General features: G+C 44.0%; 5 protein-coding genes across 11 annotated transcripts in view, besides 1 other annotated feature; all 5 read right to left on the minus strand.

Moving 5' to 3' along the window:
- Positions 1-383: 383 nt before the first annotated feature.
- Positions 384-1,463, minus strand: CG34256 (uncharacterized protein). The gene is made up of 3 exons (NM_001104172.2): positions 1,251-1,463; positions 1,115-1,181; positions 384-865 (listed from the first exon to the last, which is right to left on the minus strand). Exons 1-3 carry the CDS (start codon positions 1,368-1,370, stop codon positions 546-548), a joined length of 507 nt encoding a protein of 168 aa, NP_001097642.2. The 5' UTR covers positions 1,371-1,463; the 3' UTR covers positions 384-545.
- Positions 1,464-1,673: 210 nt separating this feature from the next.
- On the minus strand, positions 1,674-9,931 carry CG18135 (uncharacterized protein). Of its 5 annotated transcripts, none has more exons than NM_176346.2 (2): positions 9,649-9,931; positions 1,674-4,373 (listed from the first exon to the last, which is right to left on the minus strand). In NM_176346.2, exons 1-2 carry the CDS (start codon positions 9,658-9,660, stop codon positions 2,475-2,477), a joined length of 1,911 nt encoding a protein of 636 aa, NP_788524.1. In that variant the 5' UTR covers positions 9,661-9,931; the 3' UTR covers positions 1,674-2,474. The 5 variants fall into 5 exon arrangements, with proteins under 5 accessions (NP_788524.1, NP_649082.2, NP_788525.1 ...); NM_140825.3 differs by lacking the exon at positions 9,649-9,931 and adding an exon at positions 7,079-7,457; NM_176347.2 differs by lacking the exon at positions 9,649-9,931 and adding an exon at positions 5,374-5,641.
- Positions 9,523-12,256, minus strand: CG3808 (uncharacterized protein). Its single transcript, NM_140826.2, has 4 exons — positions 11,947-12,256; positions 10,594-11,890; positions 10,156-10,499; positions 9,523-10,093 (listed from the first exon to the last, which is right to left on the minus strand). The coding sequence occupies exons 1-3, from the start codon at positions 12,166-12,168 to the stop codon at positions 10,171-10,173; spliced, it is 1,848 nt and encodes a 615-aa protein (NP_649083.2). The 5' UTR covers positions 12,169-12,256; the 3' UTR covers positions 9,523-10,093; positions 10,156-10,170.
- A 376-nt stretch (positions 12,257-12,632) lies between these two features.
- On the minus strand, positions 12,633-14,900 carry SmydA-2 (SET and MYND domain containing, arthropod-specific, member 2). The gene is made up of 3 exons (NM_140827.3): positions 13,715-14,900; positions 13,097-13,358; positions 12,633-13,040 (listed from the first exon to the last, which is right to left on the minus strand). Exons 1-3 carry the CDS (start codon positions 14,732-14,734, stop codon positions 12,730-12,732), a joined length of 1,593 nt encoding a protein of 530 aa, NP_649084.1. The 5' UTR covers positions 14,735-14,900; the 3' UTR covers positions 12,633-12,729.
- A 488-nt stretch (positions 14,901-15,388) lies between these two features.
- Positions 15,389-27,520, minus strand: part of nkd (naked cuticle) — a 41,709-nt gene continuing 29,577 nt past the window's right edge. The window contains exons 2-5 of one of the 3 annotated variants that reach the window (NM_080049.3): positions 22,243-22,706; positions 19,090-19,902; positions 18,194-18,570; positions 15,389-17,639 (exon numbers count right to left, since the gene is read on the minus strand). In NM_080049.3, coding sequence (NP_524788.2) covers positions 16,571-17,639; positions 18,194-18,570; positions 19,090-19,902; positions 22,243-22,706 — 2,723 coding nt within the window. In that variant the 3' untranslated portion in view covers positions 15,389-16,570. Of the gene's footprint in view, positions 17,640-18,193; positions 18,571-19,078; positions 19,903-22,242; positions 22,707-27,520 lie in introns of all 3 variants that reach the window. The other 2 variants (NM_001275100.1, NM_001275101.1) reach the window with 2 other exon arrangements.
- Positions 20,548-20,816: a mobile genetic element.

A 27,520-nucleotide genomic window follows, 5' to 3' on the forward strand; every position in this document is an offset into this window, starting at 1 on the left:
AAGAATTTCTTAAAGCTCACCGTGGTTTTGTTTCAGTCGAAACTGGAGTTGGCCTGGGAATCGGAATCGGATTCCGAATCAGCTGCGATCGAAGAAACTCTGACTAATAAGTCAGCGGCTCACTAATTGAGTTGATAGGTACGAGTAATAGTAAGGTTGGTGACCACTGAGGCACCAGCGATGACAGCGTGAGCAGATCAAACTTGAGCTAATTAATACATTATAGAAATATTATCGGAAAAAGAGGAATTTTAATTACCGACTGGGGGCAACCTTTCACTGAATAGATTACTTTTGGAATCCCCGGAGAGCGGAATAGCATCGTGGCATATTAATCATGCACCCATAATTTCTGCGCGATAAACTCAATCTTTTTTTTTATTGCGAAGAGGGTATCGTCACTTCGGACTTCTCGATCGGTCGGTCTTTGTTATGCGACATTCGATGGTATGACATTCGCATATTTGTACCAAATTTGGCATATGTTAATTTCGGGGTAAAGAAAGTTGCCAGTTGGAGAGGAGAGATGCCGCACAATGGCCGGCTCAGATGTTTTCGTTCTCCACCAAGGGCTTGACATAAACCGGATTATAATCCATGTACAGATATCGGGACAAATGCCAGCGCTGCATGATCGGAGGCTTCTGCGACCGACAGTCCTTATTTTGCCGGATTAGGCTGAAGTTTTTGATTGTCAGATCCACTGTCTTCAGATACGCAGCTATATCTTCGAGAGTCTTTTCACTCGGGATGGCTTTTCGCGTATAAATAGCCATCTGATGACGCATCCAGGGTAAGGAACAATGCAGCTCAACGGCATAATTTGTAAAGTCCGTTTGGGTGATCCTGGTCCAATACAGATCCACTGCAAAACAATATAAATTAGTAGAGAAGCAGGAAAGTATAGTATGTTAAGTTAGTAATTTATAGTGGGAAAAAAATTAGGAAGTTACCTTGAAACGTCTAAGCTTTTTAATTATAAAAATAATATCCTTATAACCATATATCTCTTCGCAAATGAGTAAAAAAAATGATCAAATTATATTGATTGATTAAGAAGATTAAATATTCTCTGTTTTACCAAGTAGCTTCAATTAAACTGAACTATACTTACGCTCTTCAAAGTAGCAGACCTTAATTCTCCCGGGACTAGTCCCATAAACATACCAGCCGCCCTTGATCTAGAAAAGTCAAATCAAGTTACCTCTATTAGCGGTCTTTGGCTTATCGAATTTCAAGATCATTCCCACCTTTTCAACGTCCACTGGAAATTCTTTGTACAAACATCTCCAAGTCCAAGTGGCCACGATGGAGCTGGTCAGCATCAATGGAACCAGGCCCGCAGCGAGAAGACATTCGCATTTGGCCATGCCAAGACCGATGCAAATGAGGCGCTCTCTAATTGGTCATAAACCGAACGGACTTTAGGCCTGACTTCCAGCACGAGGGCCAAACCTTTTTACGGTCCACTCTCCATTTTCCGTTTATGGGCCGTGTTTCGGGCCCAGCATTTTCATGGCTGTTTTTACATTCGTCACGGGGCCATCAAATGTAAGCGGATCGAATTTTTACATACGCTTTTGGTCGTGGGGCAGGCATTTCTTTTCTTTTTTTTCATTTGCCTGAGATCAGAGTAAAACAAGTCATTCGACTGAGTTGGCGTTGAAATTTTTATGAAAATATTTAGTGTGATTTTATTTACATACGAATCAATCACTTTTGGTTTTTGTCATAAAACTGATTGTAATATAGATCAAAATATATTATTGCTTTTTCTTAGAGTTGGATAGGTGTAAGCGACTTCTTTAAATATTTGTGTTTACCCTTAAGTCGATACAATTGATTCTTAAAAATGGTTTACACGAATGTATACATTATAAACAATTTTTGAAAACAAACGTAAATTTTCAAATTGTACAAAGACGCAGCAAATTAGATTTACAACAGTTAAATAGGATGTCTTCTAATTTACAATAGAGTGTTTCTGCACAAGTTACACAAGCATCGGTGTGGATATCTGTTCCGTCCACATTTTAATAGTAATTTGTTGTTTCGATTTAAATAGCAAAAGCTTATTAGCAACATCTCTTTCGCAAGTTTTGCATTGAGGTATAGATAGATTGATTTAAAGCACGTAATGTAGGTGTATATATTTTTGTTATTATCGATTCGTCGCTTCGCTTTCTTCCCATTGTCTTTTGTGGTGCTACTTAACTTTGGGGGAATTCCTTTTTTGCATGTGTAATTTTGCCAAATGACGGCTTAACGTGCATAGAGATGATTTATTTATGGGTCTCCGTTTCGTTGTTTCCGTTGGGCAACGAGAAACTACAAATTACCCAACCACTTTAAAGCTTCCCACATTTCTCTTTTCCCGGTTAGTGTTTAAATAAATATACAAGCTAACTTAAAAAGCCTAATGATTAGCCATAGCTTAATTGTACCCGCCCGTTTCATTCTAGTAACCCCATTTCTTAGATCCGGCACTGGGCCGCGAACTCGGCCATCAGTGCGGGTGATTTGAAGAAGGCTTCGCGCTTGCCCTCCGGCATGAAGAGATCACTGCGATCGTAGCACGTGGCGGTAGCCCCGATCCGGGTGAAGTACTGCACCCGCTCCTTGGAGTTGCAATCGTCGCCCCAGATCACAGCTATTTGGCCCAGATCCTTGGCTTTTCGCAGCATTTCTGATGCATTTTCGCCCAGGAAGTCCTCGGCGTGTGGAGCTGTGCCAGCCAGCTCGAAAGCTTGAGCATTGTTTACGGCTGCAATAAAGGTCCGTGTTCGCAGATCCAGGAACGGCTGCCACTTCTTCGTCTCTCCCTGCGTGAGGAACATCACTGGGAAGACGTTCTGCTTGAACCTCAGCATCGTGCACATGTCAGCATCGAAGCTGGAGAAGATTATCGGTCTGCCACAGCCCTTCTGGATCACCTGATGGATCACCTTGTCGGCGAAGAAGTTCTTGTCGATTGTTTGCTCAGCCTCTGATCCTCCGCCCTGGCGACGCTGTGGCCACTTAATCTCCACATCAATGCCCAGTGACTTGGGCAGCTTCTCCAGTACCTCCACCAGCGTTGGGAATATGCGGTGTTCCATCCTGGGCTCGGCGTTGTGCGAGGGATACTCCCTCACTTGGCCTGCGATCACAGAGAAGATGCGCAGCCTTTTGAGCAGCTCATAGTTTATGTCTTTGATCAGCACGTACTCCAGCTGGTCTGGGCGGCTGATCTGCTTGCCAGGCGGAGCAGTTCGCAGTCCGAAATCGTGATAAATCACAGGCACACCATCAGCAGTCAAATGGACATCCAACTCGATCATGTCTGCGTGATGTTCATGGGCGCTCAGGAAAGACGCGATAGTGTTCTCCCTTTCCGCAGGAGCGTCTGCAATGTAACTCTTGCCATTTCCACGATGACCCACATCCAGGTTGGGCCAGCTCTTGGGCCAGTAGTGAGCATAGGTGTTCTTGAAGTCTAGCGGCGAGTAGCGGTAAGGCTGCACCGCGACATAGGGAAGCCTCAGCCTGGCCAGGGTCTCATCTGCATTCTTGGCCGACTTAATCGGCAGGTGGAGCACTCCCTCGCTGCCAGTCAGGTCCGAGGTGACCAGAGTGGCACTGCCCAGGAGTTCGTTGGACATGCTGTAGCACTCCAAGCGGAAGTGCTGCTCCATCATCCTCTCCAGCGGCAGCGTGATGTGAAAGATGACAATGTCCCCCTTGGTGTAGGGCACTCCGAAAGTAGGCTGCAGCTCCAGCTGGCTCTTGCCGTACTCCTGTTTGGAGTACTCCACATGCAGGCCAGCGGTCTTCTCCACGGGCACAATCTTCAGCTGGACGTGCTGGGGGTCAAAGGTCTCGATGTCGTGGACTTGGAACATCTTCTCGCCATTGAACTTGAGCTGCAGAATGGCCTCATGGTTCAGCCAGCCGCGGTGCACCTGCGGCTTTAGATCGGAGTTGTCCGACGTAATACCGAAGACGTCCAACTGGCTGCACTGTAGCTCCGTACAGGGTCCCAGGGACCTGGGCTTGAAATGGGTTTCCCAACGGCGGATCTGCTTGTAGCCAGAGAGATCCTCCACGTAGACAAAGTAGCGGTACTCCAGCTGGCGGCAGGACTGAAGGGCCACCGTGGCCTGCCAGTTGAGCTCGTCCAGCGATTCTAGAGCCACACTTCTGGACAGCTGCCACTCGCCGAGGGCTTTCACATCGCCGGTAAGCCCCAGTCGCTCCTCGGCGGCCAGGGGAACCTCCAGCCGCACATTGAACTCCCGCAGAGTGGGCTTACAGGCGGCGGAGGATCCAGATCCCGACTCTAGCTCGTTTCCGGTTCCATAGGTGATGGAGGCTCCGTCCACGAAGGCGGCACACTGCAAGGACAAGGCAACGGCCAGGATTAGTACAGTCCGAGACATGGCCATCGGGTTAGAGTGGAGATCGCGCGCCGACTGAAAGTCGATCGAGCGGCGGAGTCCGCTATTAAATGCTCGGCAACTTTCCTGCTGAGCCAGCGAGATTAGTCGATGACCCCTTGCGGATTCCGTTTCTGCCTGATAAAGTTTCTCTAAGCGGGGCGTCGACTGTCTGCTGTCTCTGCTCCCTAGCTCCCTAGCCCCCGTGCTCCCAATGCCCCCGCCGGCTCGTCGGAATCGCCGATTTCTCGATTTAGAATCGAAAACAAGTTCGCGCGATAAGCACGCGTCTTTAGTCGCTCCAGAACCGCTCGTGACTTTCAGAGGCGCAAACAAGATCACGTGTTGTACTGGGGCCCGACTAAAGATCATTCCGCCTATTATCAACAGCTTAGCTTAGCTATTTAGCTATTAAAAAAAAAAAACAATAAATATTCGAACCACTTGAGTCGCTCGATTGGACACTGATCTGACGTATAGTCATTTGATTTATACGTGCCTTTTTGCTAAGCCTGCCTTCGTCAAATTTCTATTTGCGTAACTATTTGTCAAAGCGTAGATAACCCCTAATATTTATATAAAAATATATTGACGGAAACCCATAGTTTGAGATCTAGCCCATCTGCCCGGGAAATAAAATTGAATTATGGCTTCATTTAATTATAGCCCAGCTCGTACGTGTGTATTTACAATCTATTCGTCATAAATTTAGTTGTATTCATTGAAACAACTAATTCGTCTATGGCGTTCATCAATTCAGGTTAAAAGTATTGGAAAGTTAATAAACATAGTTCTACAGAAAAATTGCTAAGGCCCTTCAACAAATTGAGAAATATTTAATTAGAAATATATTTTTATACGTCAAGCACAGGAGGCAATAATTTAATTTCCTCCCATTCCACTTGAAAAATGTAAGTAGCAGCACGCGCTACAAATTGTTCGATATCGAGCGGTTTACCTTTGAGCGAATCGCGCGCAAGCCGCACGGAAGCGGTTGCAATTGAGGCGGTTTAAGCAGCGGTTGCTGTTTTTGTCGCTGCTGCGACTTCTGGGCCGGCGACTGCCATGAATGCCACGGCAGAGGATCGGTGATGCAACGACTGCTGAGTGCCCTACACCTGCCGACGATCCCCTGACAACTGGGCGCTAAATTCACTCGCAGCGGGCGCAGTTTACGTAAGTGGAGCGGACCCATAAATTAACCGAAATATTGAATAAATTAGCACGTGCTGTGCCCGCACACAAATTGTTTACCGAGCCGCCTACTTTATAGACCTATTATCGGCGGAGCAAAAGGCGACCAACCACCCACCCACCTAACCGACCGACTGTTCAGATTTGGCTATATGTAGATTTTTGGCATGTATATTCATCCGCCGCCTTGGCAACATTTCGATGGCAAAAGTCGCGTGTTCTGGTGAAATTTTCAAAACTGCGCGATTTGGCACTAGTTATAGTTGTTATTGCTAGCAAGGCAGCATATAGTTTTCCGCATTTTTTATTTTTGACTAATTGCGTCAGAAGGTGCGTTTTGCGAGCGATTTCCTGGCGATTTCACGTTCTTGGCACAATTAGCATAGCCTTGTTAGTTTCTACGGGGGGAGAAACGCCCACAGTAACGCCCCAAACATCGAATAGTTCTCAAAAGAATTTTGATTTCGAGCAATATGTGGTTCAGCTTTTAATTTCTCAACTCTATGTTAATTTTCTTATGATATTCGAGCTTTGCTCCGATTTCTCAAACACCTTTTCACGTGTTCCTAACGCAGGCGCTCTGCTACTCGCTCTATATCTCTCTGAATACTCTGCCATATGTTTTTTGTTTTGGGAAATTTCAGACTCAAAAAGCTTTTCATGTTTGGGCCGTTTCTACTTCCACTCACTTCTTGGCGTGCGTTTTATTTATAGTGAAGGCGAAAAGCTGGCCCATGTGTTTCGTGGCTTGTATTTCAGCTGAACTCGTTATCAGTCAGCTAGGTATCAGAGCTCATATATCAGCCATATACTATGTGTAGTTTATGGCAGCCTCTTCAGAAATTAATAAGCCAACATCTAATCAGACATGGGCCACTTGAGCGGGGACCCTCTCGAAAGCTTAACCTTATAGCATGCTTGGTGCTTGAGTGGTTGAGTCACGTGAGGCAGCGACCTTTTGCAACATGTGGCATTCAGTTTGAAGAGAAACTCAAAAGAGTGGGATATATTATACCGGGATCCCAGGGGTGGTACTGTACGTGAATTACTGGATTACTTCGACGGAAATGACATCAATAGGATACCATTCTCGCAAGGCGGGAAAACATACATAGGCATTTTTTATTTACACCAATCCCCAACTTAGGTGTGCTTGAAACACTTTGTTATTAACCAAGTTGGCAATTATTTCCCCGCCCATATGATAGCCCTGATAGATATATATACATACATCGTTAAAAGCCCCCCTGCCCCCGTCGAATATAGATTTTCCTTTACCCACGACAATTGCATAAACAAAACGCGCAGAAGACATGCAAATGTCCGATGACAACAGCAGCGACCTTCAGACACCCCAAAAAGTCAAAAGCTCAAACACCTGCACTATGCCGACAGTCGAAAAATCTGTAAAGCCTAAAGTATGCATTTACAAAGATTTCCGGTACTGTCCACTGGATGTGGGTAATTACATTTTTCATGTGGTCATCCGGACTCTGGGCTTCCATGGGGGTCAGCAGCATTGGCACCGACATTCTGCTTCTTTTCGGCTTCTTGGTTTTTGGGGATAGCACAAGTAAGTTAGGTAGGATAGGTTGCTTTGGTGCGGGGACCAACGAAATCAAGAAAATTCCACTTGTATCACAGTTAATTGTTTGCACTATGCGGCGTATGCGCAATATTTCAGTTTCTTTAGCTAGGCAAGCATTTTGTACTTGGGTATTGGGCCTGTTGGCTTTTATGTACTGCTGGTTTTGTTATTCGGGTTTGTATCCTTTGTGGACAGTGGGAACTAGGACGCTGTAGACGGTCCGTCGTCACAAATCGACGTTGCAATCGCAACTGTTTCGGGCGCTTTTGTTGTGCGCGCAATTTAAACGATTTCTTTTTATCGAAACTGAGTGGCGGAGCTTTTTTCTTTGTGCGAGAGTCGTAGTCGTATCCGACGACTTGGCGATTTGTTTTGGTTTTCAGTCCGGCGGTACAGTTGCGGCTGGGGCTTTTTCGAAATGTTGTTGGCCTCTACCGACGGGCAGCGACGAAACAAAAACAGAAAACAGCGAAACACACCAGATAATACAGAAAACATGAAGATTAATCGAATTAGCAATGCCCTCGATCGTCCAGAATCAGGACAGGAGAACAAAGCGGAATATGCGAAATTTAATCAACCGTCTAGGTGGTAATCAAAATGTTCCTAGGCTAACTGTTTATGAGTGGGCATAATTAAACGGCACTGGTTGATCCATTTAAAGTACCGATAAGGGAAAACAGAGTGCTTTGTCTGTAGAATAACTAGGAGAATATTAGCAAGGAATGTTGCTTTGGGCTAAATCAATAAAAAGAATATATAACTAGAAAATACAGTGCAATATACTAGCTGGTCGGATAAAATAATGTTTACTCATTGATTATCTTTTGCCATTATAAGTTTAAACATACTCAAACCCTTTTGCATACCAAAATTCACAAGTGAAACCCAATCCCCGGCCGAGTTACGTGAGGTCAGTCTTCAAATATACCCACATTCACAGGGTATCCCACTAAAACTCCCCATAAAATGTGCTGTGTAGTTGCGCTGCTCGGCGTAGCACGCAATCCAAAAGCTCGCAGCCTGAGCGCGGATGACAACAAGAGCACATTGGAGAACCCAAACCCCGGTCCATCCCCCACTATGCCACGAGGCCATTTGCTCCGCCGAGAAAACGTGTTGGTCGTGTGCAGCTGTCGGCGGCGATGGTGTTACGCACGTGAAGCGGTTTTCAGTCCGATGTGTGGGGCGTAGTCGTAGCCAGGCCCTCGCCGCAGCTTCTCGTCCACATCCACCAGCACATCGACATCCACATCCACAGACATGGCATCAGCCGAAAAGCTCTCTCCGGAAGACCGCCATATATCTCTCTCTAGGGGAACCGGTTTTCGTCGGTTGAAAATTTGCTGTTTTCCTCGCTGTTTGTTTACATCGCACAGTTAGTTGAGTGTTTGTTTGATAAGGCAAGAACTATTCAAGCTTTTCGGCTTCGGAAACAAAGCTCTCCGGTCAAGGTCTTGGGCTCCCTGTTCCGATCGTAATCGCATATTTTGGGTGTTGCTAGTTGTTGCTATATCTTGGCTTACACGAGGCCATAAATATAGCCGAATGAATAAACAAATTCAGCCGCATTTTATTCACTTTCCTGCCAATTTCTCCTTTTCTCTTGATTTATAATAGTTGCGGCGCACAATGTTTTCATATTTATTTATGTTGCTATATTTTGTACAATCAATTTGCCGAGTAGCCGAATCGCCCCACTGGCTCCAAAGTCCAATTTATTTGTTTTTCTTGTTTATTTCGTTAATGTTTACGAAAGCTTATTTTGGCTTTCCACTATAGTTATATGTATGTTTATGTGTGTGTACGTGTGCTATTAACACACCCCCTTCTAGGAAGTCGAGTCGCATAAAAATTCAGGGCTGTCGCGTCCCGATTTGTTTTTCTACATAGTATATTCAACATGATATCGGTCACGTTTGCTTGTTGTTCTCTTTTTCAAAACAATAATATTTTTTTGTTTTATTCTATAAGACTTTGCTTACGGCTACATCTGTTGTTTACATCATCCAACCACTTCTCGTTAAGAACATGTAATCGGAAAGGCGAAATAAGCGAATGCGATTGTTTACCTTAGATAAGATTTATATAAACACATTTTATTGAGCAATATCCGTGCGATCAGCCCCATACGTATTAACTATTAAGTTGGCCAATTTCATTACGGCACATCTCTGGCCTTAACTAGTTAATTGCACTTCTACGACTTTTTAAATATTCAACTTTATAAAAAAAAACAGCCATAACTCAAATTGCCTTAGTAAATTAATAAAACTTATCTTTAGACAAACAACGAAACAACTGAATTCGCGTCATACGCATGAAGTCATTTTCGAATCTTTTAATATGGTTGATAGATCAATATCAACGTCAACATCTTTTAAATACTACCCTTTCTACTTTTAACAATAGAACATATGTTTAGACTATGAAATAATCGTTAACTGGTACCTGGTCGGACATGATCAATGATCGTTGTCAGGGTCGTTGTTCATCAATTTGCCCTTGAGGGGGCGTTGGACTTGTAGCACCTCTCAGCTGTTTTTTCACGCGGTTTCTACACCTTTATGAGAACTTTATGAGCACCACACTTCCACCGGAGCAGCGATTCTTATCACGCACACAGGGGCCTCCAGAGGCCTGAATAACACTGATGGGGATGTCGGACTATGTCGAGTTGAACAGGGCTTTAAACTTAGTCTTTTGCTAAATAGGAAGTCGCTTCTGTCACTTTTTCCACTTCCTCCCCGTCGCACAGCGTAAATACAATTAAATCAATTTAAAACAATAAAAGTCGTAGAGCAGTCGCCACAAAGAGAGACAATGATAGAGGGCAGCATCGCGGCAGATAGGAGGTACTGAGACATATTGGGTGTCTCAGCGAATCGCAACTGACCTAAAAGATTATAGAAAGAGATTAAGCAAATGTGCAAGAGATTGCAGCGAAGTGAACTGTACCCGGCAACAAACACGTCACGTTACGGATGTGGTGTTCTCCTCGCTAACAGCTTCTTCGGTTGCCTCAGACTTTGACTGTGCAGCTCCCTCCGCTGGCGATGACTTCTCATCCGCCTTTGTTTTAGGTTCACGCTCGAACAGAATGACCAGCTCGGTGTGCATGGTGTGGGGAAACATGTCAACGGCCACAGCGGACTTTGGGTAGAATGGCTCCCCCTTGTATTGCTTAGACTCCGGTCTGGCCAGCTCGATGAAATTCCGCTTAGCACTGTGCGGATTGCAGGAGACGTAGACCAGACGATTGATGGCATCGGCTGATCGAATTGCGGCTATCGAGCGGTGGTCTGAAAAAAACAAATAAGAAATTTGGAAAGGTATAGCGCTTTGAACCTTAAAATAATTCAGCAAATTTATAATATTTAAGCAACGTAAACTTACGCAGTCCAGCCCTGGGGGGATCCACCACGGCAATAAGATCCAATGGTTTACCCGGCTCCTGATCGTAGAGAGCTTCGCGCACCATACTCTTGATGAAATCATCTGCATTTCCTGTAAAGAACTTTGCATTTTTAATGCCATTCGCTTCCGCATTAAACTCGGCATCCTTAATCGCATCAGGGACGATCTCCACGCCCATCACTTTCTTGCAGTGCTTGGCGAACGCAAGGGTAATGGTGCCAGTACCACAGCAAATATCCAACATAGTTGTGTCCTTAGTAGGAGCAACTAGATCAATGGCCTTTTGATACAACACGTTGGCTCCTTCTGTGTTGATTTGGAAAAAGGCCAGTGGGCTGATTCGAAACTGGAGACCCTGTATGGTATCGGTGATGTGGGTGCTGCCCGAAATGTGTTCCACCGGATTAATCGTCTGACCTGCTTCCCGATGCTTGACATCTTGGTAATACAGAGAGCTGCATTTGTACGGAGCATCATTTGCCAGATCTTCGTAGAAGGACTTCAGTTCTTGCTTAAGTTCAACTTGTTCGTCTTCACTTAAGTTCGAGGAGTATATGCCCGCCACCAGCATTAGTTCACCTGTGGCACTGGAGCACCGCACCATTAGCTGCCGGAAGTGGCCAATATTTCCGTCCGGATTGAAGGGCAAGAACTTGGACTTCCTCACCAAGTCCTGGAAACTGCGAGCAGCCCACTTGGCCTGCTCCGGTAGATGTGGCAAGTCTGCGACCTCGGCTACTTCCACAGATCCATCGCTGTAGCAGCCCAATCTGAAGCCCACAACCACTTCGCCTACGGAGTTCTTTCCCACGGTGAACTCGTTTTTATTTCTATACCCATTAACGGTGGGTGAGGGAAGCACCTCGTGGAATTGGAACTTATCCAAGTGGGGCTTTGCCCGCGGATTGACCTTCCGAAGTTCCTGGGTGTATTTCGCCAGAAGTGCCGACATTTCCTCGGATTTTTGTTTAATCTGCTGGTCGTAGGCAATGTGCGACAGAGGACACGTGGCTTCCACCGCCGTACGTTGTTTCTTGGGCTTTCTCTCCGACTCCTGTTCCTCGGCAGCTCGCTTTTTCTGTAGAGGATCGGCCGAGGCCTTGGCAACATGAGCCTTCAACACCTTTCCCTTCCATTTGTATCCATTCAGGATCTCCAAGGCCCTTTGTTGATCCTCCTGACTGCGGAAGCACACAAAGGCGAACTCTTTTCGAGTTGGAGCCTTGATTTTGGTCACGTCAAATTTGAGGGTGTTTCTCAAAAGCTTCTTAAACTCCTGCAAAGTTATAATGTTGTTATATTCATATAAAGGCTTAGATTTCAACTACCTACCCCAATACCGAAATATCCCATGTTCTTCACTTCAACTTTGAATATTTCCGAAGTGAATTCATTTCGCTCCAAGTAAGCATATTCCTCGCCGGCTTTTCCGGCTTCATCCTCACCATTTGCCAGCGTGGTTTCATCAGCTTTCACTACATTTTCCGAAATCTCTTCGGTCTCTATGCTATTAACCACTCCGTCAGCTGGTATTTCCGCATTGAAACACTCCATTTGCTTAAAAGAAGCCGATTTATTAAGGAAAATGAAATATAAACAGAAAGAAAACACGTGAAGATGCAACAGTGTGACCGTCCAGTCTAAAATGTATATAAACACCAGCGGCTATGCCGGTGGTGGGTGTCTTCGCTAAATAATATCAACATTTTCTAAAATACATAAAACTCTTCTACAGGCTCTCAAAAGATAACGGATACATAACACACTTGGCGCCAAATTCGAAACATCATAAGAAAGGCAAGAGTCGAAATCTAGGTTATTATAGCAAGGTCAATAAGGCAGTGTATTTCTGCGTAAGGAAGTAAGATCTAGTTGACACATTGGTTGTTTATCAGATCCATCCAAATGATGGGAAATTAAATATGGAATAAGTTTGCATTCCGATTCATGACGAACGGCCAAAAAAATTAACGTTCCTGAAAATCTGCAAGCCAAATAAAATAACCCATTTTTGTTTTGGTTTGCATACTTTGGCAGCTTTATTCTTAAATTGATTAGTTATCCAACTAAAGGGTATATGATAATCGAGCATACCGACACTAGCGTTCCTTCTGCTTAATTCTCAACTGGTTCAAAGCGCTCAAGCGCAGAACTCAAAATGACTTGTCGTTCCAACAACAATTGTTGCATTTCCGGCTCGTGCTTCATGATGTTTCGAATTTCTCTGAGCATTTCCGCCGCGTTTCTCAGCTTCTCCTCGCAATCCAATGGGTCTTTCGAGCGCAGAGCCTGCGTCACTAAAGCTTCCTCCATGTCTATGAGCAGATTGCCCCGGAATATGCTCCAACCGCCATCGAAAATGTCGGCCAGTTTAAGGAGTTCCTCACATAGTTGCAGTTTTCTGTTCAGCGATTCTCCAGAAAGTTCTGAAACAAAGAGTTTCTTACAAAAATGCATAATTAAAATTAAATATTTTTATTACCCTCCATTGCGAATCCCGGAGCACTTCCGTATAGTTGAGTGAGAGCATATTTGGCCTGCAAAATGTGGGTATTGGTCTCATGGAGATCAGCACGATGGCGATAAATGAATTCCTCGAGAGCAACGGGAGTCGTTTTGTCCAATGACTCCAATTCTTGCTGAAGCTCCGCATCTGAGGTAACCACATCCTTCGCCGATCTTTTAAAATTGCACAACTGACACTTCCAGGGCGCAGAGTTTAGAAGGGGATTCAGTGATATAATCTACAAGAGGGCAGGAAATTGTTATATAAAGAACTATAATCGAATATGTATGTAACAGGCATAAGGGAGCGTTTCAGAGCCTTTAACGTAAATATATTATTGATCAGGATCGCCAGCCGAGCCGATCTTATCATGACCGCCACGTCTTTGGCGTTACTAGAAACTGCATGCTTAATCTAGATTCTAGCTTTAAAAGTTTGGGAGATTTCGACATTCATAGGGAAAAACAGGCGAACAGACAGACGGACGGACATTAATGGTTCTGAATTTCCGAAGAGGTTTGTTGTTGACGAAAACCCCAGTCGGAAATTTCCTTTCTTATTGCTGTACAAATGCTTCCTTAGATCTGATCTTACTTTTCCTGCCTTGCATTTGAGACACGTTTGGGCTCCTGCAAAGCTGCCCAACTCCTCGGGATCCTGACACCTGGCGCATGAACAGTCGAAGCACTTGGCCTGCCTGAGGTGAACTCTTCTTTGAATGGTGCTCCTCAGGGGTTGGGTGTAGGAAATGCTCAAAATTTCTCCCTTGGCTATCTTCCTCTTGGCCAGGAAGACAATGTTCATGTCGTCATCGAAACGATGCCTCATATTCGGAACGCAGTCGTGCGAGATCATCGCTGCTCCAGGATAGAGAGCTCGGATTTTTCTCCTTTCCCTGGGTTGTCTGACCTCAAAGGTGTTTGTGTCCAGTATAGCGGCTATGCGCAGGATATCCATCTCCGGCCAATCCTTCATGCCCAATACAGTCTTTATGAAGGTGATGAGATTGGCACGTAAGACTTGGTACAGCGGAGTCTCCAGGCGCTCCTTCAGGTGATCCTCCAGGTTGTAAAGCTTGAGGAAGGCATCGGGATCTTTGTCTTTAAGATGCATGCAGCGGAGCAGCATGATCACACAGTAAGCCGACTCCTTTCGCTCCTCCTCTCCAGGCACATAGTTTATTTTGGACTGAAAGTTGCTACCCGACATTAGCTGGCACTCAGCCTTGTGATGGACAGAGTCCTCGCACTCTTTCCCACACAGAGGCCAACTGCAGGAGCTGCATTTGTGGTAGTTACCGCGGGGTTTCCCGGGAGCCAAAAGATTTCTGTGGCAACCCAAGCAAAGGGGAGCAGACGCGACTTTTGGTCCCAAAACCAGAGGAGCTTCCTTCAAGATTTGCTCTCCGATTTTAATGTCCCTGGTTGCCCTAAGATGCCTGCCCAAAACTTCATTGGTGGCTATTTCGAAGCACTGGCATTCCGATCTGTGACCTTTCTTCCAATGCTCCTTCTGGTGCTCCCGACTGCAATAGACCACGTTCCGGCAGGCGGCGCACAACTGGGATGCCTTGGCCTGACACAGGGCGCAGGATGTCAGCGAAGTGGAAGCCATCGCAAGCAACCTACTCCAGCAGTCAGAAGATCTTTGATTGATCTCCTATATATCTCCCACTAATCTGTGTTTGCGTAATGCCCCGCGGTTGAAATTTCACTGAGCAGGCAACCAAACAGTTTTCAGTGCTCCGTCTTCGGATTCTACTCGCGATCTGATGGCGAGAACATTTTCCTTTGTGTCTCCGTCTGCTGCCAAAAAATAGACGCTCGAGCGGATTTGGATCTCTCTCTGTCACATGGCGCACGACTATTTAAAATTAGACCTCTGTGTCGTGTTGCCTGAAAACCAAGACAATGTCCAATTTGTTGGCAGCCGGTAATATTTATTCATGCCTAATGTTTATAGAGTTCCACGGCGAGAGAGCGTTTGCATCAGCCCAACGGTCAGCTTTTTATTGGCCAACTAATCCGCCGGCGGCAGCGGATTTTTCAATTGACTTTGGATTGAAGAGGAAAAGTGAATCTACAGACGATACTTTCGAAATGTTCATACAGTACTCTAAATGGAAATACTAAATATATTTACGCCAAAATATTTTTTGACGTGCAGTTTGACAATCCAATATTATGCAGAAATTAGTTTTCCCTCCCATACCCGCCATACTTTCATTCACTTTATGATTAAAAAAAAAGGTTGAACAAGTTTCTTTTTAGCAATTCAATAATTTATTTAGTATTTCTCATAAATTGTCTATATATATTTATATATACCTTTATTCATATGCAATTAATTAATATATTGTTTAATTGGAAATCAGTCTTTTTTATGTAAATAAGAGTTAAATGCATTTTGTTTTTGTGCTTCTTTTGTTTGTTTGATTGATTGGATTGGTAACTCGATTGTTTGACAGATGATGTAATTAAAAACAAGTTTTAAAATAATAATTGAACTACGATTTGTGTTGGTGGTCGTTGTGGTTTAGTACTTAGTTGCATTGTTTCTTGTCTTGTTTGGGGTTAGTGTTAGAAACTAAGAATAGTATTTAAATTAATTGGCTTAGATAACATAAATATACATGATCCATATCGGTAGTTAACTTAAACTGGCGGCCATAGTTCCACTACAATCATCTGTTGCTCTCTGTCTAAACACGTAAAAAGCGGCGCATAAAACTTTATATCATAGACAACAATTTGTTTTAATAATTTGCACTAAACAATAGTTTTTCTCCCATTAGTTTACACGTACACGCTCAGCAACACAAAATGCTCTTGGCAACATGTTGTTTCTGATAGTGATATGTGTTTCTGCAACATGTAGCATAGCGAAGCGGCGATTCGATTGTTGCTAAGGCAAAAGGCGCATGATTTTTGTTTTCTTTCGAATTCTGCGTAAGCTATAGAGGCTATGTGTATGTATGTATGTATGTATATGCTGGGATCAGTGGATCTCACAGTGGGCTAAATCTTCATTGAGTTCGAATTTGGTTCTAAAGATTTTCCTTGAGAGAAATTGGAGATGCGAGTTTGAAATTGGTTAACCTCTTTACCTATTCAGGAACCTAGCTTAACTTCACTGTGTTAGGTTTAATATTTATCCTAATTTACATATTGGTTTTACAAAATCAAAGAATAATAATCAGTTATTTTATTTAGTATCTAGCATTTCTATCAATTGATTTTTGTCAGCAATCGTTCTCAATTTGTCTTTGGTTAACCAAACTCCAAACTCACTTAACCAACCCCACTGTTTCTGGCCCTAATATCGTTTTTCGAATATTTTCTCGTTTTAGTTGATGAAGGCTTACTTTAAATTACAATTCGCGCTACATTAATCAATAGACTGAAACATAAGCAACATTCAAATAGTTTATAGTGTGATTCCCCGATTAGCCTAGACATCCTGCTGCTCCTTGAAGTGGTGATAGTGGTGGTGGATGTGCTCGTGCACATAGCGGTGTATCATGGAGCTGGAGGCGCTGGTGTCCAGTTCCACCTCCACCTGCTGGCCAGATTCCTCAGCCTCCAACGACTGCTTGCCTCCTTCTGTGACTGCCTCGGCCACAGCCTCGCCCACATCGTCGTTGAGATCGATGAGGGTGTCCGTGCTGACCACTTTGCTGGGCGTACTGGTCAGCTGCGGACTGGGGGGTAGGTCCTCCTCCTCGCTGGCCAGTAGATGGGCGCACTCGACGGCATCGCCGTAGATCTTGGAGCCAGCCGAACTGGAGTTTGATGTCGGTGGTCGCTGCTCCGACCGACTCGCATCCTTGGGCTGATCCTGCAGCATCTGGTGTTGCTGCTGCTTGTGCCGCTGTCGCCTCTGCTCCCGATCCTTCTGCTGCAGCTGCTCACTCAGCTTGGCATAGATGAGGTTGCCATAGTTCTTGTAGTCCTTGCTGCTCCGCTGCTGTTGCTGCTGCTGCTGCGACTGCTCCAAACGCTGGTATCCTTGCAGCAGGTTCTTCTGGCTCTTCTTGGGTATCGGCTGAACGGTCGCCACATTACTGGGCGTGGCCGGGGGCGAGTGGGCGGCTGCACCGCCCCCACAGATAGTGGCGTGCAGAAAGGAGTCGTAGCCACACAGATTCAGCTTGTTGTGGGCCGTGTTGTGCGTCTGCTGGGCGGCCAGAACGGCCGGATTAATGGCCAACTGCTGATGGTAGATAGGTATGTGCGGTTGGGGATGCTCGTGGTGGTTGTGGTGGCTGGGATGAGTGGGATGAGTGGGGTGGTGCTGCTGACCGTTGACCTCGATGGCCGGCGGAGCTGCTGGAATGCTGGGGGTGGTGGGCTCCGCCGTGGGTGGACTGCAGCTGAGCGGCGACTGCTGGGCGACCGGACTGTGGTTGGTAATTAACGTGGGTATTTTCGAGCCCGTATTGCAGCGTTGGCGTTGCTGTTGTTGTGGTTGTTGTTGTGCTGCCGGTTGCCGTATGGGACTCACATTGGCTTGGGGTTTTCTGGAAAATTGAAAGAGAGAGGCCTCCAATTAGTCGTCATTAAAGGATTTTTTTAAAATTTGTTTGGTTGGGAATGGTAAGGAAGTTAGGAGTCGCCGAAAAGTAGAAAATCATAGGGAAAGCAAATGAAATTTAAATTTGAAAAGGGAAAATAATACAATTTTGTATACAATGTTTGACCGAGATTTCATTTCCATGCAGCTCAATTTATGACAAATGAATTGGTATCCTTTAAAGCTTATACTAACTAAAGCAAACTAACTTGCAACTACTAAAATAATTTAACATGATAATGCAGCATTTTGTTTTTTAACGCTTGTGTTTAGATATTTCAATATTCTTAAGATCATAAGTATTATGTTTTTTATCCATTAGTTTTCAAAATACATTCAGTTCATGAGTTTAAAGTTTGTCATCCAATATAACTTCAAAATGTCATCTATCGACGCATTTTCAATTGCTTTTGGAAAATGTCAAACCTCTGCCATTAGCACTGTTGACTTTCTATCCTCATCAATGTGGACTGGGGGTGGATTCATCTGGGATTGGCTTACCCATTCAGCTGAAAACACAGGCGGTTCTTCTCCATGCTCTCCCTGATGATGCTAATTAAATCGTTGCGATTCAGCGCCGATTTCCAGCACTCGGCCGATTTTCGCTGCTGCTGCTGCTGCTGCTGATTTTGCTGTTGATGCTGATGCGGGGTGAGGGAATGGGGTCGCGGCTGACGCAGCTGCACCCCATCGAGCATCATGTCGCCACCACCCCCCACGCCCAGCGGTGGTGACCCCGACGCGCTCTTGTGGTTCAGCGACTGGGGCTGGGGGTGACCCACCGGCGGCTGCTGCAGCTGCAGATGGCGATTCGGGCAGGCGGAATCGTTGCCCACTGACAGGCTGCGCTGTCGCGTTTCGAGGCAGTGGTCCTGGTACTGTGGTTGGTGTTTGATTGATGGCGATGAGTTAACCAAAAATAAAAGGAAATTAAATTTAATTAAATTATAATAATGCAAAAAATAACGTATGTTCAACGCATTTGGTAAGCAACAAAGGTGTAACAAAAACAAAAGACGACATTTCAAAGGGAGGGGATTCAGTTTTGCATCTGCTGCCAGACAAGCTGGGATTACACAAGATATCCATCATTTTCTCAATTATTATATACAAATCTGTACTGAAAATTCAATTCAGCCGTATGAAAAGTTTGCAATTTGCTACATAAATTGTAACAGGAAATGTATCTTTTTGGTTTAAACTGTACTTATATGCATAACTTTATTTAAACATAAATTTAAATTTGAGTAATCATGGATGCAGAGTACATATTAATATTTTTTAGTCAAAATATTCATGCATAACTTCGCTTGTGTTAGTTAGACTGGCAGCAGTTTCAGTTAAGTTTAGCAATTGATTTGTTTTTGCCACAATTTCGTTTGTTACCTTGTGCCTACCTTTTGTTTGCGCGCCCTTCGCAACATCTTGACCCGCTGGGTGGCCTGCTTCATGTAGATGTCCTGCTGGCGCATTTGATGGTTCGGGTGGCTCTGGTGGTGCTGTCGGTGCGAGGGACAGTCCACCTGGTCCACCTCCGGCTTGCAGCACTTGAGATTCAGCATATTCTCGTAGGTATTGTGGCCATTGTCGGGCGTATTCTGTTCCGTGCAGCACTGCTCCGCCCGGGAATTGTTCTTCTGGTGATACCTGGCGGACTGCGACTGGTGGTGATGGCTCTTCCCAGTCGCCTTTGTTCCACTTCCGCTGGGCTGGTCGGCGGCAGGGGCGTGGGCGGCGTCCTTCTCCTTTTCGCTGTTGCTGTCATCGTCCTCGTCATCGGACTTAATCAGTTTGCGTGGTCGATAGCGATGCTGGCGGCGGTTGCCGGCGGATGTCGTTAGCGCCGACGCTCCGCCGGATCCCACTCCTCCGCCGGCCAGGGGTTTCGACATGGCCGCCAGACCCGTGGGCAACTTCTTCAGTTTGCTGGCGTGGCTGCTGCTGAATCCGGCTGCCACCGGAACGGGCACCACCGGCTGCGATTTCGATTTGCCCTCGGGACTGACGGTGAGGCGCACGTTGATTGTCTTGCTGCCGCAGTGGGGCACCACCACCGACTTGCCAATGGACTCGTATATGGTGTACACAATGCCCACGATGTCGTCCTTTGTTATCTTGCCGTGATGCCCGTCCAGGTCGTAGAACGTGAACGAGAACTGCAGCGGCTGCGATGACTTGCCGCCCTCCACGGACACGTCGCAGGTGAATTCCTGTTTTGGAATACAAATACATTTTGCGGGATGAGTGATTGATTGTCTCGGACTGAATTTGATTTGAATCAAGAGCGTGCAAATCAAGATTCTATGGTAATTGCATTTTCCCAAGGGTTTGCAAGAGATTCTCTAACACTGCCTTAATTAAAGATTCTTGTTTAAACATATTTTTCTATCAAAACGAAGAACCTGCAAGCTAACTTAAGCACCATTCAAATGATTCTCAATTATCTTATTTGTTTAGTTATCACAATGTAGTTGAAAGTTTAGAGGAATCATGGATGTTCATTGGCATTCAAAGATAAACATTTTGAATATCTGTTTAATTACCTGAACAACTCAAAGAGGCATTATAATAAATTGTAGCTATACTGAATGCTATTCAAAAAACTTATAATTATAGCTTTTAAATTACCATGCCAGCCATTTAAATCTCCTCACCAACAACTCAGACAAATAAATACCATTCCATTAAAAATGTTCTACAAACTCAAAGACTTAAATTCCTCTATCCGCAAATGTGTTAAAACTTTTTGCCCACAAATTTTTAGCAGCTTCATAAGCCTGATGCAATGGAAAACTAACTAAAAATAGACAACAAAAAAATAACGCTGCTAATAAACTTTCGGGCATAAAAATCGCACACCACCCTCATGACCTCCCTAACCTGGTTTTGACCTAGAAAGTCTTAGTTTTAAAATTCATTAGAATAATCAAATAAATAATAATTACTATGTTATATCAACTATTATAATTCTCCCTATCATTTTTAGGATTAAAAATCTGTTAGTCTTAAGTAACCAAGACACATTGTAAAATAAAATAATTTAAGCAGATCAAATTAAGTTGCCGCATGGGTAACAGTGCGTTGATCAAATAATAAAAACATCATCGTAATAAAAAAAAAAAAAAAAAAATAAAAATCGCACTGCAAATTTACCACACGACCCGAAAGTAGGCAACACTTTTTGCAAATGCAACATGTTGCGGATGCTGATGCCACATGGCTAAGGGGAGGCGAAAATGAAACCGAAGCCACTGGAAACAACAATAGCGAACAATGTTCAGGACCACTAAAACCAGTCGAAAATTGTGGCCATAATTTGACTAAATATTTAATTTGCCGCTGCACAAGGAGCAGCAACGTCATCCTCACAGGGGGCACAAAACAATTCCCATTACCACTGATAAAGTGGCAGATCCCAGCAGCCAACAGCTCGCTGCCAGAACTTCCACTCCCCCACATGGCTGCCCCTTCAGAGTCGCAAATAAATAAATATAATTTCCTTTGCTGCTGCTGCTGCTGCTCGGCTTGTAGATTTTTAATTGCCCCTGAGTGCTTTTCGTGTTTGTTGTTTTGCTTTTAATGGGTTTTATTGAATTTTAATGTTTTGATATTTTTTGGCGAAACTGGCACAAGTGGCAGCGGCGTCCGAAACAGAAAACGACCATCCGCAGTGGGTGGTAATGGAAAATTGCCGGCGCCCTTGTGTTAATGAAATATTTTTCCCTATTTTTTTTCGATTTTACTACATTTTCGTGGGTGGGTGCGCTGGAACAACAAATGAAGCTGAAGCCGAATCTGAGGCCATCGCGGTGAGCGAACAGCCATTGAAATTTTAATTAAAAGCACATTGAAATGTTGAGTTTATGGCCGATGTGCGATGTGCCCTGTGGGCCATGAATTATGGCCGGGAATCGTGGTAATAACACCGGGCGAGTTGATTAAACTTGGCCCAACACCAAACACCTGGCTGGGGGTCAGAAAAATCCCGCAAATGGAAAAGCAAACATCATTTAATTTATCATCTCGTATTTATAAGCAAATCGATTGTTTGGCTAATTGAAAATTACAGGGCATACAAGCAACGAGAATACCCTACTAAAGCTATCAAATAATATTAATCAAACCTTATTTTATTTGTTAGCACTACACTAAATGAAAAGTACTTAAAGGGAAAATACTTAATCTCAGACAAAATTAACAATCGAGATTGACTATCTGCTCAAGATACATTCCAAATTTCATCTGGGTCGCCTTGAAGTATGATGAACTCTGAGTAAATGCAAAATTCTACCTAATTGCGCACAACCCTTTTAAAGTGAGCGCCAATTAATGGCTCCATAAATATTTGTGTTATGAAACGTTGAAAACAAGACAAATCCATTCCATAAATTCACTAATTAATGAATGGAAATGGAAATTGAAATTGAAATCAGAATGGACTATTAGGCGCAGTGTTTATGGGTGCGGAAGATGGAATCTGATTGTGTCCATGGGATAATGCATTGAGTGCCTGCTGGCAGGGAATTTGGGTAATGGCATTGCTAACTCACCTCCAGTCGGATGCGCTCCTCCTTGTGGTGGTGCAGGTGGCGCGAGTGGGCGTGGCCAGTGTGCTGCTGCTGCTGCATCGTGGCAGCCGCATCCACCACATCCTCATCCTGCGGCAGTTGCTGCTGCATATTTGAGTATTTGCCGTGCTTGCCATTGGAAGTGCTGCTGATGCGCAGATGCTTGCTATGGCTGCCGCCGCTGCTCACATCCTGCGGATGTGCCGTGTGCCCGGGATGACTCCTGCCCGAGGAGTGGTGGTTCGTCTGGTGATGAGACTGCTGCTTACTTCCCGCACCAGACGCATTGCCCGGCGGCGTGGTGATTATGTTCACTACCGGCGATCGCAGTTGGATATTATTGTCACGTTCGCTGACCAGCAGCAAATCGGGCGGGGCGCTGCAGGAGGAGGAGGCCCGCACCTGGTGGTACATCAGCTCCTCGGAGTCTGTGGTGCATTCCTGGACTGCAACGGGAAGAGAGGGGTGGGATGCTTTTAATTAAAATGCAAAGTGGCATGAAATTGGCGGCATAAAAACAGCGCCCAGTCTCAGTCTGCTCCCTTTGGACATCTAATCCCCTTGGCTTTTGTCGGCTTTTCTGTGTGCACTGTGCATCACCATATTTTCCCCATTCAAATAAGTAGCTCCAATAATAGTAATACACTCTAATTGCACTTAAATAGATATTGGCTTTGATATTATATTTAATTCAACCAGTACTCATAGTTATGTCAAAGCAAATCGAAAACCCAAATAGAAAACTGTGTTTCCTAATTAATTCTCTGTTTTTAATTAACTTTAAAACCCCTTTGCACAATTTCTTTCTGTGTGCGCCTTTCGCCGGCGTCTTGCAATTTATTTGCAATTTGCACAAAGCGCATTACAACAGCACAAAAGTTTATGCCTCAACGCCAACACAAAGCGATGGCGACCAGGCGGCCAATGCCGATCTCTTTGAATCCCCTCGAGAAACTTGAAAGGCGGCAGCTCGGAGAGCATTCCTAATTAATGACGTCGTCGTCGGCGGCGGCACTCAAAGTTTTCTTTCTTTTCGGCTTTTTTTTTAGCTGGTTTCGGTCTCGGTTTTGTTTCTTTCATTTTTAATTGAAATGACTGCAGCATTATCTGGGTGGTGGTAGCCACCCGAGCGCTAAAAGCTGAAAGCTGAAAGCTGAGCCGGCAGATGAGCATTCTACGGTCTGCGGTCGCTTTTGGCCCATTCATTACACATTACTCATACGACGCGTGAACCGCACCAAAGCGAAGCAGATTCAACTGCGCCGATTGTTAGATGTTCAGGAATGGTAGGAGGACGGAATGTGTAATTTAAATAATTTGTAGTGCTCAAATTATTTGCAAAGCATTCAAAAGACTGATTTTAATTAACTTTTAATGAAGCGTTACCTTTCTATTTAATTTCGTTTTTCATTGCGGCATAAATCGATACATCATTATTAAAAAAAAAAAAAACAATGTATGCACAAACAATGCACTAACCATATTAATTAATCGGTTTATTAAGTGAATTGAATTCAATTTAGGATAATTGATTAAATAGAGTTGTGCCATTTATTAATTTGAAATATACATTGCTTTTCAACTGACCCCCATGCAATATTTTATTGCTCACAACTTTTCACACCATTTATCCGAGTAAATTGCATTTTCCGGGCCGCACAAGGAGATTTATTTAAGAGAAGGAACACCACGTTGCAGCATAACACCCACTTGACACACAAATCCCTTTCCCATTCAAGCTCCATTCAACGCCTTTCTGCGCAGTAATTCAGTCCAGTAACTTCACTCTAAGTTCCTCTGCCGCACTATCCATTCTTGGCTCCATTGTATCTGGCTCATTTTAATTAATTAGCGCGCTTAAAAAAAAGCGAAGGGGACGAGGAAAATTTCCACTTCTCGCCTGCTGACCCAAATTTGCGGTTTAGCCCGCTTTCTACGCGCGTTTTTCCATTTCCCATTTACCATTTCTCATTTTTCATTTCGCTTTTCATTTTTCATTTGCGCGAGCCGCGTCCTTGCCAAGGACCCCGCCCATTTGAGTAGAGCCCAGGACATGGCTTTTAATTGCATGAACATTATGCAAGCAAAGCAGTCCCAAGTCTACATTTTGTATACTTTGTTGGTTGGTCGCCTTCCCTCAGCCTTTGTTGTTATTTCCCAGCGGGTAGGGGATTGCAAAAAGAGTTGCTGAGGTGGCGACAATTGAAGACAATTAGCCAAAGTGCCTGGGAAATGAGCTAGTCGTTGAGTCCTGCCAAGTGCTGAAGTTGCTTATACTGCAGTGTAGGCGGGAAGGCAGTGGCGGGTCCACAGGAGTTGACCCAGTTGCCACTCGACAAATCTCAAATTGTAGGCCGACTGCCAGAGATTCTAGACAATTGTTAAGAAAGAGGACAGGCCATATACGAATTGCTGGTATCAAAAAGATTATTTATCCTTAGATGATATGCTTGAAATGGATATTTCACTTTCCTTGGCACCAAGTCTGTTTGAAATAAGTTCGTAGAAGCCATTAAATGCCACCTGCTTTCTATGCGTTCAAAATATGTCTTTGTAAATTCGTGTTTTATTACGGACAATTTATAACGTTTTCATCCAATTTATGCGCATTTTTGATTTGCACTATAAAACCCAGTCACAAGCACACTAATTAATTATGCTAATCTCAGCTGGACAACTTTTATCTACAGCATCAGCGGCAGCAGTGACTTGATAACACAAAAATTACACAGCCCAGATGAACACATGGACTTGGATATGTTAATGATTACCATTTGAGCTGAGCCTAAAACGATCCCACGACTGAATTTCGAAGAAGAGATATCAATTGGGCTGCAACACGAACGAGGAACTCTGCACGCATTACTCATCCGCCACGTAGGCCGCATTCAATTTCGTTGTTTTTCTTTTGATAGATAAGCCGCAGGCCGTGACGTTCCATTTATCATAGAAAATTCATGAGGCTGGGCCGCTCATTTCGACACTGTGACCTCACCTCTGCCGCTCAGGTAACTCGGAGCCCTTGGGCTTGGCCCCAGTCCCTCGAAAATAACCATTGCGGTTGTCTGAGGGATTGAAGTGGTCCGTGTGGCCAAAGCTAATCATTTTCGTTCCGTCTGCCCTACGCACACATTACGCAAATGCACAAATTCAATTCATTATGCCCATAGGCTTGGGGCTTGCCCAAAAGCCTCCATGTCTTGGAATCCCCAAGATTTTAGGGCGTGGCCATCGCATCTCAAAGTCATCTCAAATTGTCTAAAGCTTTCACTGCAAATGGAGGTGCGTCTTGTCTTGTTTACTTTTCACGTTGGACTGTCGTCAAAAATGTTACTGTTCAACAATTTTACTGCCAAGCATTTGTAACTACAGCTTTGCACAAACAATTTACAAAAAATGGTGTAAGATTTGGTAATAGATTGGCATAATAGAGAATTATTGTTGTGAAGAAGTTTATACCTTTTACTTTTTGGAACTATTTGCCTGTAATACTTGCAAATAAATACTTCTTGGAACGATGACAGTCCAAATTCTTTTTATAGGTCATCGGCAAGTCACGTAAGCCCGCGGCCCCGAGCATTCGGCAATCAATTTGCGCCTATATCTGTTTGGAGTGGCTTAGGCCCAAGTTAATTTTCAAGGCGGCGTGTTTCATATCAGACGCCAAAATGCTTTCTTGATGACTCAACAACAACAACAACAGCGAGTTGATTCCCATTCCCATTGTGGCGGCCACTTGAGAGCAAAACATGTTCTTTTGGTTTATCTTGGCGCCACGATCGTTGGCAAAGGCCGCGGCATTTGCTCAAAAAAGAAAAAGTATAAGACGCTGAAAAAAACTGAAAGGAACACAAAGGCGATAATTAAACGCAAAACAAAGCGGCCGAGAATGGAAAAAGAAAAAAATTCGAGTCGAAGATCCCAGGCACATCAAGCTGTCGACTTCTAATTAGAAAAGGTGTACAAGCCGAGTAACGAAAAACAAACACCATTTCCTAGATACTTCAACCAAGATAGTCCGAAAACAACATTTAAATGTACGAAATCGAAGCCCAGATGGATAGTTAGTTGAAAGTAACAGGCAAAAGTAAACGTCTTCTAAATATCTGAAAGGTTGTGTTCAAGCCAAGTCAAAGATGACTTCTGTGTAAAAAACCACTTCATAAACTTCAAGTCGAACTCAAAGAGCCGCATGGCAACACTATTTATTAGGCAGATGATGTGCCAACATGGCCGGGCCAAAAGTATTCGTTGAAGCAAAGATATAAGCCAGAGATAAATCTTCATAATTGCGTCTGTGTGGCCGAGCTGAAAAACCGAGATGAGGGCAGTCGCGGCAGTTGAGGCAGTTGAGGGACCGAAAAACAAAAAGTTACTGCTCCGAGTAGTTGCGGCCAGATATCTCGTATCTGCCATGTAAGTGTTAATGAAGTTAAGTGTTTTTGACGCGAACGACCGGCAATAACCAAAGCAACAAACAATTAATGAGAAGTCGCATACCATCGAGTCAAGCGAGTGGCGAGAAAACAACAAATGCTCGGCCCTTTGTGATAAAGATCAAGAAATGCCAAAAAAAAGTGCCTACATACTTATGTACATATATACCCAGCAACCATAAATGAAATTGGTCATCCGGCGATGGGAAAAAAATTAAGTGAAATAGTCCAGAAGAGGAAAAATTAAAGTTAACACGAACCTAATTGTGGCTAACTTCTTCTATTGTAATCCGTACATTTTAAGTTAAAAGAAAATTCTTAGAAAATACAAAAGAGCAACTATCACGTAAAACTAAATTTTAATTTTAAATTCTTATTTAAATTCATAAAAGAAACTGTGACGTTCACAAGCAAGTTATTTTGATATTACTGTCCGAGACTTAATCATCCGTCTGATCGAAATTCGATCACTAGATCAAACCGACTTGAGTGCCGTTCAATTTGTGTTTTATACTCTACGTCTATTTTTTATAATATTTTTTTGACACTTCACAATTTACAACCACAATTTGGCATGGCACTTATCGAGCCGGGGCAATAAGAACGGCAAAAATCAAACGGGTCCTAAAAAAATTATTCCCTATCAGCCGAAGAAATCTGCCTCACTTTTTGTTACCTACTTTTATTTTTTTTTTTTTGTGTTTTTCTTTTGTTGTTGTTTTTTATTTCTACCGGCACCATTCACGGGGCTAAATCTTATCAAAGGGAATGCTTGCTAAATACCAGTAGCAATTATTTCGAGGGGAAGCAGAGAGTGGGAGCCA

The sequence above is a fragment of the Drosophila melanogaster genome, chromosome 3L, assembly GCF_000001215.4.
Source record: "Drosophila melanogaster chromosome 3L".
Lineage (NCBI taxonomy): Eukaryota > Metazoa > Arthropoda > Insecta > Diptera > Drosophilidae > Drosophila > Drosophila melanogaster.